The 16,574-nt window shown below is 41.1% G+C and overlaps 2 protein-coding genes across 3 annotated transcripts; both read left to right on the top strand.

The window, feature by feature from the left end:
• The first annotated feature begins 87 nt into the window (after window positions 1–87).
• Window positions 88–5,087, top strand: lrrc23 (leucine rich repeat containing 23). 2 transcript variants are annotated; one of them, XM_078255106.1, is made up of 8 exons: window positions 88–637; window positions 2,249–2,358; window positions 2,508–2,628; window positions 2,733–2,874; window positions 3,110–3,240; window positions 3,376–3,512; window positions 3,630–3,834; window positions 3,921–5,087. In XM_078255106.1, the coding sequence occupies exons 1-8, from the start codon at window positions 545–547 to the stop codon at window positions 3,963–3,965; spliced, it is 984 nt and encodes a 327-aa protein (XP_078111232.1). In that variant the 5' UTR covers window positions 88–544; the 3' UTR covers window positions 3,966–5,087. The 2 variants fall into 2 exon arrangements, with proteins under 2 accessions (XP_078111232.1, XP_078111233.1); XM_078255107.1 differs by having other exon boundaries at window positions 3,769–3,834.
• On the top strand, window positions 4,986–15,557 carry tktb (transketolase b). Its single transcript, XM_078255105.1, has 14 exons — window positions 4,986–5,240; window positions 7,312–7,429; window positions 7,520–7,633; window positions 7,718–7,815; window positions 10,211–10,402; window positions 11,272–11,399; window positions 11,496–11,692; window positions 11,954–12,118; window positions 12,396–12,552; window positions 12,637–12,767; window positions 12,857–12,940; window positions 13,042–13,138; window positions 13,290–13,409; window positions 13,639–15,557. The coding sequence occupies exons 1-14, from the start codon at window positions 5,134–5,136 to the stop codon at window positions 13,809–13,811; spliced, it is 1,881 nt and encodes a 626-aa protein (XP_078111231.1). The 5' UTR covers window positions 4,986–5,133; the 3' UTR covers window positions 13,812–15,557.
• The last annotated feature ends 1,017 nt before the right edge of the window (window positions 15,558–16,574 follow it).

Genomic DNA, 16,574 nt, shown 5'->3' on the forward strand with positions numbered 1-16,574 from the left:
GTAATTTCCAAAGCTGTGTTTTTGCAAGTCGGTGGTTTAAAAAAAGAGGAATATACCGTAATGCAAGTTGCAGCATCTTGACCTGTAGAAAGAAGTGTATAGCTTTCCTCCCATCAAATGAGTCTTTAACACTCCGGTGCTAATATTGCGGCTGTTACGTTTCCATGGCAACAACAACAAACGTAGCTTTTGTTTGCTCGGTCAAACAACTGCAGTTGGCTTTAGTTTAACACCAATGTTAGCTTATAGCTACTTCCTACGATTACTAAGTAAGTTAAAGTTGTTTGTTACATTTCGGTATCTTTATAATAGTAAAATGTTCAGTTACAAGGTTAACGTTTACTAGCTACTGTAACTTGGCAGTCCCATAAAGTACTAACGCTAGCTACAGCTAGTTTAGTTACGTTAACCTAGTCAGTTCTTACGACGCTTAAACTCCATGCAGTGTGACTAGCTAGCTAGTTAACCGCTTGTCAGCTGAGTTACCAACTGGTCCGCTGCCCTGACCCGCTACTTTTTGTGATAACGAGCCAAATTGACCAGAATGTCTGACATGGATGAAGATGCAGTGCTGTCCGATGGAACGTTAGAGGGAGAGGAAGAAACGCATCAAGAAGGACCCGGAGCGGACGAGAAGGTATAACGAAGTTAATGTTAGTATTATGAAGATGTGCACAAAAGTCCCGCCATTATGTCCAATCTTTGCAGATAGTTGGAAGTTGTATTCTGGTCAATTTCGTGCAGTTTATATCACGCGTTTTCTTTTCTTTTTTTTACAAAAACTTTGTAACGCTAACTTAGTAACTCTACCATATGATGCTGATTTAAGCAGGTGGAGTAAACGAAGTCACTCTAGTCCCTTACAAAGGCTTTCTCGCCAAGGCCCCAGAACTTGTCAGATGTCATGAAATCAATGCATTAACAAAAAAACATTTGTGTGGCCGGGTTAGCTCAGTAGGTAGAGCAGACGCACATATACAGCTAGAGGTTTACTGAGGCAGCGGCCGCGGGTTCGACTCCAACCTCACCTGCGGCCCCCTGCTGCATGTCATTCCCCCTCTTTCCCCCCTTTAATGTCTTCAGCTGTCCTATGGAAATAAAGGCCTAAAATGCCCGGAAAAATAATCTTTAAAAAAACAAAAATGGGAATGTAACGTTACACCTTTTAACTGACAAGATGGAAGGACGAGACTTTATTATCTAGCTAATCATTACTCCCCAACACGCTAACAATAAAATATTAAAGTTTATATGGATGCTTAAGTTTACAGTTAGCATTATTGGTGACACTTTATAATAAGGTTACAAATGAAATCATATACTGTACTTCAGTAATGCTTAACTAATTTATGACTCATAAATTCCTGTTACCATTTACAAATGATTCAGTCTCAATGACTGTGATTAGTTCACACTTCATCAATTAAGGAATGTTAATTCACAGTTACTTCATACATGTGATATGCGACCAAATTAGCAGCATTCCAGTTCCATAAAAGTTAATTTCAGATCCATGCATTTGCTAATACTACCTATTCTGATAAAAATATATATATTTTTTTAGTCCCAGTCCATTCTCCTCTTATAGTATTTGTCAATTGGCACCTGCTACATGATTTTAGTTTTAGTATATCATTCTCTACCACTCACATTTCTTTTAACAAAAAAAAAAAAAAAAAAAATTTATGCTCCACTCAGGTTGTAAATGTGGCATCTGAACTTATATTTCTTTGAGTATAGGTACTATTCTGCTTTCAGAGAGGCTGAGCAAATGCATGGGTCTGAACTTTTATGTAACTGGAATCCAGCTAATTTGGCTGCATATCAATTAATGTATATGAAGTAACTGAATTAACATTACTTAATTGGTGATCTATTAAGCGTGAACTAATCACATAGTCATAGTGACTTGACCATTTGTTGATGGAGAGCAACAGGAATTCATGATACAGCCTTAATTAATTCATGCATTAAATCGTCATGAGTCATGCATTATTTAAGCATTACCTAAGTATATGATTTGTATGCTTATTATAAAGCGTTAATAGTAAGTGGATTCGGAATTTCTACGTGTGCTGAGGCTCTATTTATGGCTAAAAAGTAATAGGTGGTTTAGTAGCTATCGTATAGAGGGACTTTTGTCTGGGCTGTGCACATTGATGGGTCCTGTTGAACATTTAATCCCCTGTGAGTTAGCACCACCAACAATTTGGACAAGTATAATCATATGATGTCTTCCCTCTCACAGGTACAGGTTTGCCATTTGACCCAAGAAACCATAAGTCAAGGGCTCTCATTGCTGTGCCGAACAGGAAATGGTCTAGGACATGCATTTGTCAAAGTGGACCTAAAAGACATGTAAGGGGACAAAAATACATGCAAAGCAAAAGTGGCTGCCTTTGCCTCTGTAACTTTAAATTCAGGTTATCTTCCTGTAATTGTAACAATTTCTTTGATTTTATGTATACTTCATATAATATTCCCTTTGTCTTCACCATACTCCTCAGAGGACTGAATGACATTGCCGCAATCGGCCGTTACACTCACCTCCGTTTTCTGGACTTATCCAACAACCACCTTATTGATCTTGCTCCTCTGGCATCTCTGACTCAGCTGCTCTGGCTGAAGGCAAGCACCTCTCTATTCTTATTCATTTAGAAAAGGACATCACTGGGGCTGTCAGTATCATTCACTCTAACTGATGGCAAATCTTGAATGCAACTCTACTGTAGGTTGACAATAATGCTGTATCGTGCTTCAAAGGGCAACCTTTCGCTCAGTTGACCTACCTGCAGTGGCTGAGTATGGCAGTGAACCGGCTAATAGACCTGGATGGCCTGGTCGGGCCTGCCTTGGAGAGCCTCAATCTTACAGGTTGGTCTGTTGGGTTAATGTCAGGATAAGTAGTGGCACTATGATATAAATGAGCGATGTATTAAGCTAATCCCGAGTTTCCTTAGGGAAGTGATAAGACACAGGAATTATGTATTTGATCAGAAGGAGGTTTACTATATCCCATGTGTTATAGTCTATACAGTATATAACAAACTCTGCCTAGTGTTTATTTTTGGAAAGTCCTTAACATGACATTTTAAAACCTCTCTAACAGGTAATGGTATTCAGAGAGTGAACGGCTTTCAGAGTGGCTGTTTTGCCAACCTGGTAACTCTAGAGCTGAGGGGAAACCACTTGGAAACCATTGATGGCATCAATCTTCCCAACCTGCGACGGTTATATCTGGTAATAAAAGCACTATGATTTATAGCACTAACACACGTGATGAGATGAATCCATTAACACAAGCCGTAATAGCCATGCACCCATGTAATGACCCAGAGAACAGAGTGCCTGTAACTAGTCTTGCTCTCTGTTCAGGCCCAAAATGTTATCAAGGATCTGAAAGGTTTAGAAAGGCTAGAGCGCCTCACCACCCTTCATCTTCGAGACAACCAGCTAGATACTCTGGATGGCCTCAGCCCCAACATGAAGTGTCTCCAATACCTCAATGTCAGGTACACACTTGTATCACAACAGGACAGATCAGAGCCTGTCATCAATTCAGTAAAACACAAAATAAAATGATATATCCCAGATTATATATTCCATATACTTCTGTCTCTCCCCCTTAGAGGCAATGCAATTTTAGATGAGAATGCCCTGCAATGCCTTGGGCTTGTGTCAAAAACTCTGCGGGCTTTGGTCCTTTCTGAGAATCCTCTAGTGGAAATGACAGACTACCGGCTGAGTGTACTGATTCTTCTGCCACAGCTGGAGCGACTTGACAAAGATCTTGTCTCCCCGGAGGAGAGGACTGAGGCCCGGGAGAGAATCAAGGTAAAACTAAAAAACATCTTATTTCTCAATGTGGCGTGGTCAGACATCAATGGCTGGTTGTTTTAATGGCATGTATGCCATTTCAGGAACTTAAAGAAGAGGAAATATTTGAGCCACAAGAAATGCAATGATGGCCAAAATGAGGAAGTGTTTTACTTCCTTAAGAACACAGGCTTTGTGTGTGTATAGGTGGGTGACTTTGATTGTGTTGTATGAGAAGCATTGTATATCTTGTATGATGCACTTTGTATCTGTAAATGCGTACAAATAGGGTTGCTTGTGTCATGTTCTTACACTATTACAGCCAATCTATTTTTTTGAACAATACAATAAAAACTAAAAATGTCTAATGCATCCATTGATATGTACAAATGCAAATAATCAGCTAAAGTCACAAAGCAATGTATCAGTGACCAATGCATAAGAAATGAGAGAGTATTTGTGTTTCTAAACAAACTGTCCTGTGTTTCCCTGAGTAAGGATGAGAGGGCAAAATCTGACACCATTTCCCTGTTGGCAGTCATCCAGCGTTAGCCTTAAGGGAACAGTGACATGCAATGGATATGTATGAAGAAATCACCATATGTAGTCTTTACTGTCCACCTAAGTACAAAGTGTGTACATTGTATCGGATAATGCAATTGTTTCTGATTAATAGTAGTAATCTTTAATATTAGTTATCAATAATATTTCGACACCTCACCATCATACTTTTGCCAAAAAGAAGGAACCTATACAATATTTCATAGATAACTTGGCCAAAACCAAGACAAATTAAAAGAAATCATCTTAATGAAAATATTGCCCATTTCCATTAAGTCTGTAAGTGGTGGGTGCAATTTCTTTCGTTGTAGGCTATTCCCTGATAATTTCCCAACAAATACATAAACGTTACCTAGTTCTCCACATTGTGGCTACCTGTTATAATACTCGTGTTTTATGTCCATATATTGGTGATTTGCTGATTAAAAGGTGACATGATAAGAACTAAGTCACTACAGATTTGTAACTTTAATGAGCTGAAAAATTATTTGTGAAAGCAGCGCCTCATGCGCAACTAGCCCCACAGCTGTTCCTCCAATGACTGCATTCGGTGGGAGTGGCAGTTATAGGAGACATAAGTCCCTTCGTCAATGGTTCCTCCTCCTCCTCGGTTGTACTTGCATCGGGCAGCTAGCAGCGGCGTGGCGCAGCTTTGAACCTACTACCCCGGGAAGCAGCAGTGTGATTAAAAGAAGGGAAAAAAAAAACAATTTGCTTTTCAAGGGGACGCGGTTCTCAAGAAATAATCCAGAAACCATGACTAGCTACCACAAACCCGATGAGAAAACTCTGCAGGGGCTGAAAGACGTCGCCAACAAGCTCAGGATCAACTCCATCAAGGCGACATGCGCCTCTAACTCTGGGTAAGTAATTTAAAGTTATTTTGGCTTGAATTATTAAAACGGCTAACGTTACCTACGAAGATAATGTAAATGCAATATGTTATGACGTTACTGTAGAGGACGCACGTTTTACCTGTGGGTGCCCGGTTAACGTTCCACGTGCTGCAGATTATCTTCACACGGTGGAAAGCGTAGCCACAGCAGACAGCTAGCAAGTAGTTATACACCGTATACACGTTTCGTTACTTTGTAAATTAAATTTGTCTGGGTTCGGCAACGCTTAGAGTAGCATAAGATAACAATTTGTGCCCTGAATAAAAGCCAATGACAGCGTCTGCGTCGATAGTTAGGTTATCAACAGTCAGTACAATCTAGCTGAGAATTAATGCTAGATTGTATTCTATGCAGTATGGTACTATCAGTGTTGCTGGATGAAACTTGGACTCTATTAGCACCGACCTGCTTCTACTAGCTAACTAGCTAACAAGAAACCACATGGTCATGTGAAAGGTGAATCGCGTGCTCCGTCTGACGCTGTAATTTAAAGTTGCAGCTGCTGCTTAAAATGACTATATAGAAAAGTACACAAATGCACACCACTTGCAATTGCTTTCAGGAAATCAACGTACGTGTGTTAATATGATAACCAGAAAAGTGTCTAGTCAAAAGGACACCGGCCTGCACGTTAGTATTGCTTCATCCTAAACGTCTGAATTTCCAGAACGTTTTTGGCAACCTAAAGTGTTTCTCTTCAGTTCTATAACGTTAGATTGAACTTGGTCCAAGCGGGAATGGTTTCCTTGTTGACAGGGGTGTATATCTTTATAGCTTCTGTAATGTAGATATTATTTTGTCTGGCCCTTGTCTTCCTAGTATTCTGTCGATACATGATCTGTGTATACATCCAAAACTTCAATATACTTCACCAGAAGGCAACATAAATGCTGCCCGTAAGTCGAATAATGCGATTTGGATGGCTCTCTGTCCCAATTACCTGCTGTCACATGTTACCATCACCCATCTGTTCAACTTGTGGTAGAGAGGACAGTTTTGGACTAAAACATTATTTTTTTTTGTAGTTTAGCTAAAATACGACCATGTAACACATTTTGTAGTTTTTTTGTTTTTGGTCATTGTTTCATAGAATCCAGAATCTGAACCAGGGAAGCAATGGTTCCAGATTTTTAAATATGCAGTCAAGGACCACAACTTTTGTTAAATGCAGCATCTGTCAACCATTTGGCCAGGTACATCCCATTTAGGTTGTCCTCATAGTTCCAGTATGCTGGCATTGTGCAATTTTGGACGTACTCACTTGCGCAACTGCAACCTTCAAAAGAAAGTGTTTGTTTGGTAAACCTGTTTCTTTCTTCCTTGTCAACTGACAAGGAAATAGACAAATTATGTCCTGAATATCCTGACTGTGAGGCATGCAATGTTTTGATATTGTCTCCCTTAAGAAATTATGAGTTTTGATTTGATATGGGTCATTACGCTTCAGTATCTGATTGCTTTTGTTACGGCTTTTATGAATTTACTTGTTTATTTTTCAGCAGGTTATCGCTCAACAAATGGACATTTGGTAAACAGGGCACTGGGTTTTTAATAAAATTTAACTGGCCATGGTGTATGTTTGAACAAGATAACTGTTTCAGCATGGTTGAAATGATGCCATTTGTAATTTAACCCAATAGGGAAGCGGAGATGCTGTTGAGTAACGTGGAATTTCTAAATGTGGCGATTACAATACTCAGACCACTGTGCTGCAACTAACCGCTTCACAAGTTTAGTTTTTTTTTTTTTTTTTTTCATTTTTAAGTGCTCTGGAGTGTGGAAACATAACTGATGTGATCATGTTGCAGATTAACAATACTGACTGATATTCCTAATCCCAAAAGATAGGATGCTCTATTTAAAACATCATTGCTTGCCAAATGGATCCTTTGTTAAATGCCTTTTCAGGAATGACCTATTGTCAAACTAAGTGTGAATTCCTGGTTGTAGAAACGCATGCATGTAGTGTGTGTGGATTTAGTTTGTTTGACTTTCTTTAAGCTGTTCTCAACAGACTTGTCTCGATTTCTCTCCCTAGTCACCCCACATCATGCTGCAGTGCAGCAGAGCTCATGTCTGTGCTCTTCTTCCACACCATGCGCTATAAAGCAGATGACCCGCGCAACCAGTGTAACGACCGCTTTGTGCTCTCAAAGGTTGGCATGCATTTCTTTGTTTATGAGAGAGCTTGATATTCTTCAGTTGGTCGGCGCACCTGAGATTTGGTATCGCCATTGTGTCTCTAGGGTCATGCTGCACCTGTCCTGTATGCTGCCTGGTCAGAGGCTGGTTTCGTGAAGGAGTCTGATCTGCTTAACCTGCGCAAGATTGACTGTGAGCTGGAGGGGCACCCCACACCAGTAAGTCAAGAATCCCAAATTTCTTTCTGGTGGATTATGTACAGTCACTTTCTATGTCTAACTTTTTTCTCTCCTATTATCTAGAAACTGGCTTTTGTTGATGTGGCTACAGGATCTTTGGGACAGGGTCTCGGGGCTGCCTGTGGGATGGCCTACACTGGCAAACACTTTGACAAATCAGCGTATGTATACAAAAACTATGGATTCATAAGACGTTCAAAGACTTAATCCTGCTTTTTTTTTTTTTTTTTACTGCTATATGGTGATCTGAAACATCTTCAGCATTAGTCTGAGGATCATCTTAGGTAGATTGCTCAAGGGCAGTGGTTCTCTATACTCACAACTAAGACTAACAGACTGTTTCTGTAAAGGTGAAATGTCATACGTGTCGAGTGTTACTAGCATTTTTTGAAATGTTACGTCCATATGTGTTTGTGTTGTGAATGTGAAAATGAACTGCTACCTCCTGTCAGTTCTAGCCACTGAAAAGAAATAAACGGAGAAATCGGGGGCCAATTACAAAAGCTGGTCAGTCTGACGTGGTGTTACCTGAGCTCATTACTATTCATGAGCTCGCCCAGTTGCGCTGGGTAAAGGATGCTGATAGCCAGGCTCTCATTGGCTTCCTCTTAGCCAATCAGTCAAGCAGCTTAGCTCGTTGAATATTAATGAGAACGGGCACAAATCGAGCCAAGTCTTCTGCAGGCTTTCTATACCACGCTAGAATGGCTTGAAACAAGGTAACCAAGGCATTTTTCTCCACAAATGTTAGTCCATGGTAGAACTTCAGACATTACCACAAAGTAATGAAATGCGTGTGGCAGGGGACCTTTAACAAAGTTTTGCTTAACAAGTTGGGCTAAAACTTGGCGAAGGAAAATCTAGCATGGCCGTTTTCAGTCCCTTGACCTCTCACCTCAACCAGATATCTGAATGAAAATGGGTTCCATGGGTACCCAGCAGTCTCCCCTTTCGAACATGCCCACTTTGAGCTAATCCCATGCAGTTTGGGCAATAACATGCAGTTTTTTTTCATGCAGTATAAATGTCATCTATTCTTAAATGGTGCATTCAGTGAGACCAATTGTGTGATCTCATCCCTATAGTAGCCATTTTAATTTAGTGAGACTATTTTCTGAAATGTATGTGTATATAAATAAATACCTTTTTTTTTTTTATTACTACTACACATTATATAATTTTTTTTTAATCAATTCTCTAGTGGTAAAAAAATGTGAAATTATGCATAAACTTCCTAACAAATGGTATCAATCAAAAAACTGCAATAACTTATGAGACATAAGTGAACATGAGAATGGCCGTCATAAACTCATAGCATAATATACTAATCCCTTATTCACTTTCACAATTTATTTTAATTCATCATTGCATTTTTATTTTACTGGAAAAACATGAGCTGCATGTCAAATTGTTCGTCAGGTCCCCAGCTTTCAAACGATGTGCACCACTTCTATGTGGAATCTACTGTTAACCTGCCGTCACCCACTAAACATCCATTGTCCCCCTACCCCTCTAGAAAAATGGGGTGGATTGCGGGGGGGTTAAATCACTTCTTGACAGGAGTCTGCAGCGAGCCCAAAAGGCATTTGCACTTGCTGCTTTTTTTTTATTTTATTTTTTTTTATAAACGTTAAGTGTTTGTTAGCTTAGTAAGGTTACCAGTTGGTTAACGTTATCCTGTTCAATGTTAACCGTAACGTTACAGTTAACAGCTAATGAGTCAGAAGCCAACATTTGCATTTACAGTGACTGAGCTGACGATAGTGTTGCATTCGTACGAGTCAAAGCGCTGCAACAACTCAAACATGTCACTGACGTTAACACTGAATGTTACTTACTCATCATCCCCTATGGGACATAAGGCTGCCAAGAGATCTCTCCATTGCATTTATTCCTTGGCAACATGCTGCACATCTCCCTGTGACAGGTGCATCTTGTCTAGCAGCTCCAACTTTTAGACACACCAGCTAGCAGGACCCAAAAAAGGGCCAACTTCTTAAGAGGACGGCACTGTTGTTGCCAACTTGGCCTTTGTATGTGGTGTGACTCATTCACCTCTAGTCTCTAATCTTTTCAGATGAATTTAAATAAAAAGGTTGATCATAGAATTTTTCTAAACTTAGTTATTTCTGTTTCAAAAGGCTGCATTAAAATCTATTAATATATATTATAATGTAATTTCATACATTAGTGACATTAATTAATGCATAATCGTGGAACATGATTTTTCAGACTATAATCGTTGCATCCCTATTCCTAACTACTTAATAGGGGCAAACGGTACAGATGGAGATCAGTATGAGTTGCTGCTTCTAATTTGTTTCTGGTTCAGAACCAGTGATGGGGCTCAAGACTGGTTTCATATAGCCTAGATCAAATGTTATGTTCGTCACTCAAGACCAGTGACTTATTCTATGCTGAGCGGCGTCTGACCTTTCACTTTACCATGGGTAGGCCACCCGTCACGAATCTCAACTCAACAGACTTATTAATCATGTAGTAACCACTGTTAATTGTTCCATTATCATTGTTTCACCTCTCTACATTGTGTTGTAGTTACCGTGTGTATTGCATGATGGGTGATGGAGAGTGTTCAGAGGGCTCAGTGTGGGAGGCCATGGCCTTTGCCTCCTACTACAAGCTGGACAACTTAGTGGCTATCATGGATGTCAACCGGCTCGGTCAGAGTGAGGCCGCACCCCTGAAGCACGACATGGAGGTCTACCGCAAGCGCTGTGAAGCTTTTGGGTCAGTAACTTTGACTTTCCATTTGTCCACTGTTATCAAATTCTCTAGAAAACAGTTTGACATGATGGGTTTTTTTTAATTTTTTTTTTTTAATATAAATGCCTCTGAATACACACACAATTTAAACATAACCTTTTTATTGTCATATTTGTATGCATGTATATAATCGGGACCGTACTATCAATCTGTTCAAAAGCTGGGTTTTAGGTTGCTTTCACACCTCGTTTGGTCCGTTTTTAAAATGAACCCTGGAGCTTTTGGTTGGATAGTCCAGTTCGTTTGGGCTGATGTGAAAGCTCATCTGAACTCTGGTGCGGCTTGAACAAACTCTGGGCCGCTTGAAAACTGGTCTCGGTTCGCTTCCAACTGAGCTAGAGTTATCACTTCAGATGAAACTTAAATACAGGAGGTGGACCAAAACAGCATTTACTAGCCTGCAATTTCCACCTTGCACACAATTTACAGACTTGTGTATGATTTAAGGGATGTTAACTTTCAAATCCATAAGCTGTTCTGAGCACACATTGCTGGTAATTTGTGACAACACATAATCTACTTCCTTCACTCGCTCTGTCAGCTGCTCATTGTTCGCCGCCTTCTAAAATATTAAACACTAAAACAGAACCAGAAAACTCGAGACATAAATCTGGTGTTGCTCCATTATTTCTGAGAACAGAAGTGTCTGCGAGTTTTGGATATTCTGTCCAATAAACAGCGACCGTCTCGATTGCGTGACGTGTGTTTACGGTGTTTGGTGCGTTTGACAAAGTGCAGTGTGAAAGCAAACCGAACCAAATGAAAAATGCAATGTTTTGGGTTCATGCTTGTAATGTTGGTATGCTGTTAAAACGGAGCCATTGTTTGTGTAGATGGAACACGTATGTTGTGGATGGACATGATGTTGAGGAGCTGTGCAAAGCTTTCTGGCAGGCTCAGCAGGTTAAGGACAAACCCACTTGCATTGTAGCCAAGACATTCAAGGGCAAGGGACTCAAAGGTAAGTGTGGCTCCCATATAGGAATATTTTATTTACTGAACTACTGTAGTCTATTCTCTGAATTTGATTTGAGACTTGTTCGTCCCTTGGCTGTAGATATTGAGGATCTTGATAATTGGCATGGAAAGCCTATCCCTAAGGAGAGGGTGGATGACATCCTAAAAGACCTGCAGGCTCTGATCCAGGTCCCCAACAAGACCCTGTGCCCTGAACTGCCCAAAGATGACACGGCACCAGCAGACCTTAGTGCCATCTCCATGCCTTCACCCCCAGCATACAAAAAGGGAGAAAAGGTACGTTTTTACTTGTCACTTGCGTTCGTTTTTATTGCAGGCTAATGTGATTGTCATTGACACTTTAAACAGTCAATGAAAATTCACTGATACCACTGTTCAGCATAAAAGTTTCTTGTTTGTGTAGTGGGTGGTTGCCTTGCCTAATGCTAAAATAAGCACCTGAGATAACCTTTAACGTACATGTAGAATATTGTTTGTTGTATTGATTACATTTGTTAATCTCTGATCCTTGCACTTGTTTCCTTCCTGCCCTGTCAGATGGCAACAAGGCGTGCATACGGCCTGGCACTGGCCAAGCTGGGCCAGGCAAGCAAGAGAGTGGTGGCCCTCGATGGAGACACCAAAAACTCTACCTTCTCAGAGACCTTCAAGAAAGCCTTCCCTGACCGCTACATTGAATGCTTCATCGCTGAACAGAACTTGGTACACAATATTTCGGTCTTCACGGATGATTAAATGCCGTTTCCTCATTTTTAGTTGCTAAGTTACAGACATCGGACATGATTAGCTCAAACTTGAAAGCGGGATAAACTTAAACGCTTAACTCTTCCATAATGTGCTCCAAATTGGTCTGAACTCTTACTCCTTTATTCTCTAGCATAATAATCCCAGCCTCTCACTACTGCTTGTCACTTGTGACCATGTAATCTGTTTCCTGTCATTGAGACTAACCCTGATTAACGGTCTTTATTTGCTGCAGGTGGGAGTGGCCATTGGCTGTGCCACCCGTGACCGCACAGTTGCATTTGCCAGCACGTTTGCTGCCTTCTTCTCTAGAGCCTATGACCAGATCCGCATGGGAGCCATCTCCCAGTCAAATGTCAACCTGGTAGGGTCCCACTGTGGGGTCTCCATCGGTAAGTTTTCTGCTGAAGCATCACTAGTTTTCTTATAGGCCAGAAGTGTCCACTGTCCCCTAACTGATCTTCCTCTGCCTTCAGGTGAGGATGGTCCTTCCCAGATGGCCCTAGAGGACTTGGCCATGTTCCGTGCTATCCCAACATGTACTGTGTTTTACCCCAGTGATGCGGTGTCTACAGAGAAAGCCGTTGAGCTGTCAGCCAACATTAAGGTTGGTAGGCCACCTTGTGGTAGTTTGTCCAGTAAATTGTCTTCACAATGATGGAAGTTGCATTTTTATGTTGTAACTCTTATTCTCAGGGTATCTGTTTCATCCGTACCAGTAGACCAGACAATGAAGTCCTCTACTCTCCAGATGAGAAGTTTGAAGTGGGCATAGCTAAGGTAATGATCAATGCAAAGGTTTTACACATACTTGTACACCAAGTAGCAACAAAGATGAAAATAGCCAGCAGGAAAATGTATATACACTTCTACTTAACCAGGTGGTGCGCCAGTCTGACAGTGATTGTGTAACGGTGATTGGAGCTGGTGTTACTCTGCATGAGGCCCTTGCTGCTGCTGATATGCTGGCCCTTGAAGGTAAACTCGCATTGCCCTCTAGTGTATAGATGCAGTTATTGAGGCCCACATTTCATTACTACCATCCACAAGCCATGTTCTGGTAATCCAGGGGATCAGCTGCTCATTTGGCTAGTATGGTCTGATAAACATCTGTTATGAATTCCTATAGGGAAGAAGATCCGTGTGATTGACCCGTTCACTATCAAGCCCCTGGATGCCTCTACCATCCTGTCCAGTGCCAGAGCCACAAGGGGACAGATAATCACTGTGGAGGACCACTACAAGGAGGGTGGGTTGTTTTCTGTTTTTGAACGTCCTGTTGAAGGGTTCTCATTCATGTACCATAGAGGTTTGAGAGTTTGCAGACAGATTCTTGCCAAAGAATCCACCAGGGGCCGTAAGTAGGGAGTGTTTCTCAGTGGTGGTGTTTAGTGCAGAGTGTTCTCGAGCTCCCCGGGTCTGTTAAGAGAGCATCATCCCTTGGTGATTTGAGCTGATGGTCTGTCTCCTCTGTCCAGGTGGTCTTGGTGAAGCAGTGCTGTCAGCAGTGGGCAAGGAGCCTGGCATCGTTGTGACCCGGCTGGCAGTGACCGGGGTTCCCCGCAGTGGAAAGTCCCAAGAGCTGCTGGACATCTTCGGCATCAGCGCCAAGCACATTGCTAACACCGTGCGTCAGACCTTTGCAAATTAAGGACCACAATTTATCTCTCGCTTAACGCGCCATTCCATCTCAACCAACTTGCAGTTACCTGGCGTGATCACGTGAAGACCTGTTAACTTTTTGTGCCCAAGTGCCATCTTGTGGCTTTGATTAAAGCAACACTAGAGAACTTTTCTGATTTCGGTCCCCCTACAGGTTGGAAGCGGAATTGTCTCATTCAAACTACAGATCTGCTACCCGATCTGGCAAACTTGCATAGTGCGGTTATAGCCAGTGGAGAGATGCAAAGCAGAAGTGCCGTTCACCCTGTTACGAGTTGATGGACCACTGAAACGATTTTGGAAACATTATTTTAAGTTACATAAAGTTCTCTAGTGTTGCTTTAAAGTGCTGTGTGCTAACGCTGTATTATTACTACCACAGATGGAGACTGATGAGAAGAGTGTGTGACAGATGGAATAATGTGAATTACCACTAAGTCACAGCTAAAAGTAATGTGTAGTAGCCTACCAGTAAGTCAGAGCAAGCAGTTGAGTAACAACCGTTCATATTGAGTAATGGTATATCACAGTTTGTGGTTAGTTGTTAAAGTACAGTATGTTTATAATTTTTTTTTTTTTCATGTGCAAAATGTCATTCCAGCAGCAGTAAGTGTTAACAAGAGCGTTGTAGTTACTAGAGGGCTCCAGCAGGGAAAGAAACCGTAAGACATTTGAGCTATGTGGCGGTTCAAGTCGCCTCCTCCCTTCAGTCGTTAACACATAATCTGAGGAAAGTTTGTCTGCATCTTTCATTCAACTACTCCACCTACATCCGCCTTGCCTTTTTTTTATTTGTGCTAGACAAGATCATTATGCGAGACTCATACCTGAAAAGGGGAGTAGTTGAACGAAAGATGCACGGACACAAACTTTCCTCAGATCATGTGTAATGACCGAAGGGAGGAGGCGACATGCACATAGCTCAACAGTTTTACGTTCCCCCTGCTGGAGCCCTCTAGTAACTACAACGCTCTTATCACTTACTGCTGCTGGTGTTTTTGCACTTTGCACATGAAAAATAAGAACGTACTGTAACAACTTCAACCATAAACTGATAGCATTTTAAAATGCCAAAATTACTCAATATTAACCCTCAACTGCTTGCTCTGACTTACTGGTAGGCTACTACACATTACTTTTACTTTTTGCTGTGACTAACAAATACACATTCCATCTGTCACAAGTGCAGTGTTAACACCTGTAGTGTTAATATTACTCCCCCGTTTGCAGCGTCTAGTACTCTCTTCGGCAACATTCCTTTCTTGTACTCTGTTTTCCAAATGCCTTGCTAGTAGCTCAAACAAAAGCATCACAGAATACTGTAAATGTGGTATGTTGACAGCTTACCATACCAGCAGCTGTCCTGGTTCTGATCCATTGTGAACTGTCATCCCACAACTTCTGTTCTGCATTCCAACCATTTCTTTTTCACATTCCTTACAATCATGCCTCGTCTTCTCACTCGGCTGGCATTCATGCCTTTTTTGTTTCGAAGAAGCACTGTTACTGTTTTGTCACATGTTATGTACTATCAGTTTTGTAGTGATCAGTCACAGCTTTTGAAGCTTAGCTGTGGTAGAACAGTTTCTTCTGGCAGTGTGAAAGTTAAACCTCTTTGTTATGAACCATTGAGCATTCCTGGCCACAATGGCATCACACAATGTTACTGGCTTTCCAGGTCACTGGTGTCATCCTGTTCTACCTGTGTTGTGCTGAATTAAAAAGATTAACCCAATGCCGTTTTGTCTTTTGTCTTTGTGTGGTTTCCCCTGCCCAACTCATGCTTATGGCTCTATGGGTGGCAATGAAGGTGGGCCCACAATTATCAGCTGGCTTGCAAATCAATTTCTCAGATATTTAGGATTCATGACTTCGGTGATCCTCCTGATTTTTTTATTTTTTGTTTTTCTTCCCCTCTTTGATCGAGCGCTACTAGGTTTTAGTCTTCATTTGTTATTCAGTGAAATATGCCAACCTCTTATTGGATTGGCACCAAATTTTGGTTCCCAGACAATGTATTGTACTGACTGATCTGCCTCTGCTTTTAGAAGGATTTCCATGACATTTGGTACTATTATTCATAGAGGATGACTTGGGTCTTTTTAATGAAATGGTACCACAATGGAGCTTACATTTGTGGTTTTTTTAGGAGAAATGTTTCAATCATGAGGTCAAAATCTCACCTTGTCCAATTGGTTTATGATAAATTTGGAAAAACAAACCCGTTCCCTCTAGCCTCACCTGGACTTAATGTTTTATGGCTCAGCATGCTAATACACCAAACAAAGATGGTGAACATGGTAGGTTTGCACATGCCTGCAAAACAGCATGTTAGCATGCTGACTTTAGCATTTAGCTCAAAGCATCACTAGACTAATCAATTTACTGTATATTCAGTGCTTGCTTCATGTTGCTTTTACAGATAGGTGTCGTACATGTAGTAGAGCTGGCAGAGAAACTAGTAAAGTTGTGCTAGTCCTTTGTCTTAAACCAGTCGCTGAAGGTTAAAAATTAAAAGTTGGACGTATTGTAGGCCTCTGCACCTCACTGCAGTGGAAATTGTAAATCCAGGGTGTTGTCAGACTGGGGTTAAGTAAGGGGTTGAATGTGGTGAGTGGGTTACTGCACATTCCTGTCAAGATTTAAATGAATAGTCTTTGGTCACATCACTATTTACCTTGGAAGGGCACATCAGGACCTGAGTGTTTCACTGTTGACTGTTAAGTTGTCCAATGTGCCATTTGGAATAAGT

Source organism: Sander vitreus, chromosome 7 (assembly GCF_031162955.1).
Source record: "Sander vitreus isolate 19-12246 chromosome 7, sanVit1, whole genome shotgun sequence".
Lineage (NCBI taxonomy): Eukaryota > Metazoa > Chordata > Actinopteri > Perciformes > Percidae > Sander > Sander vitreus.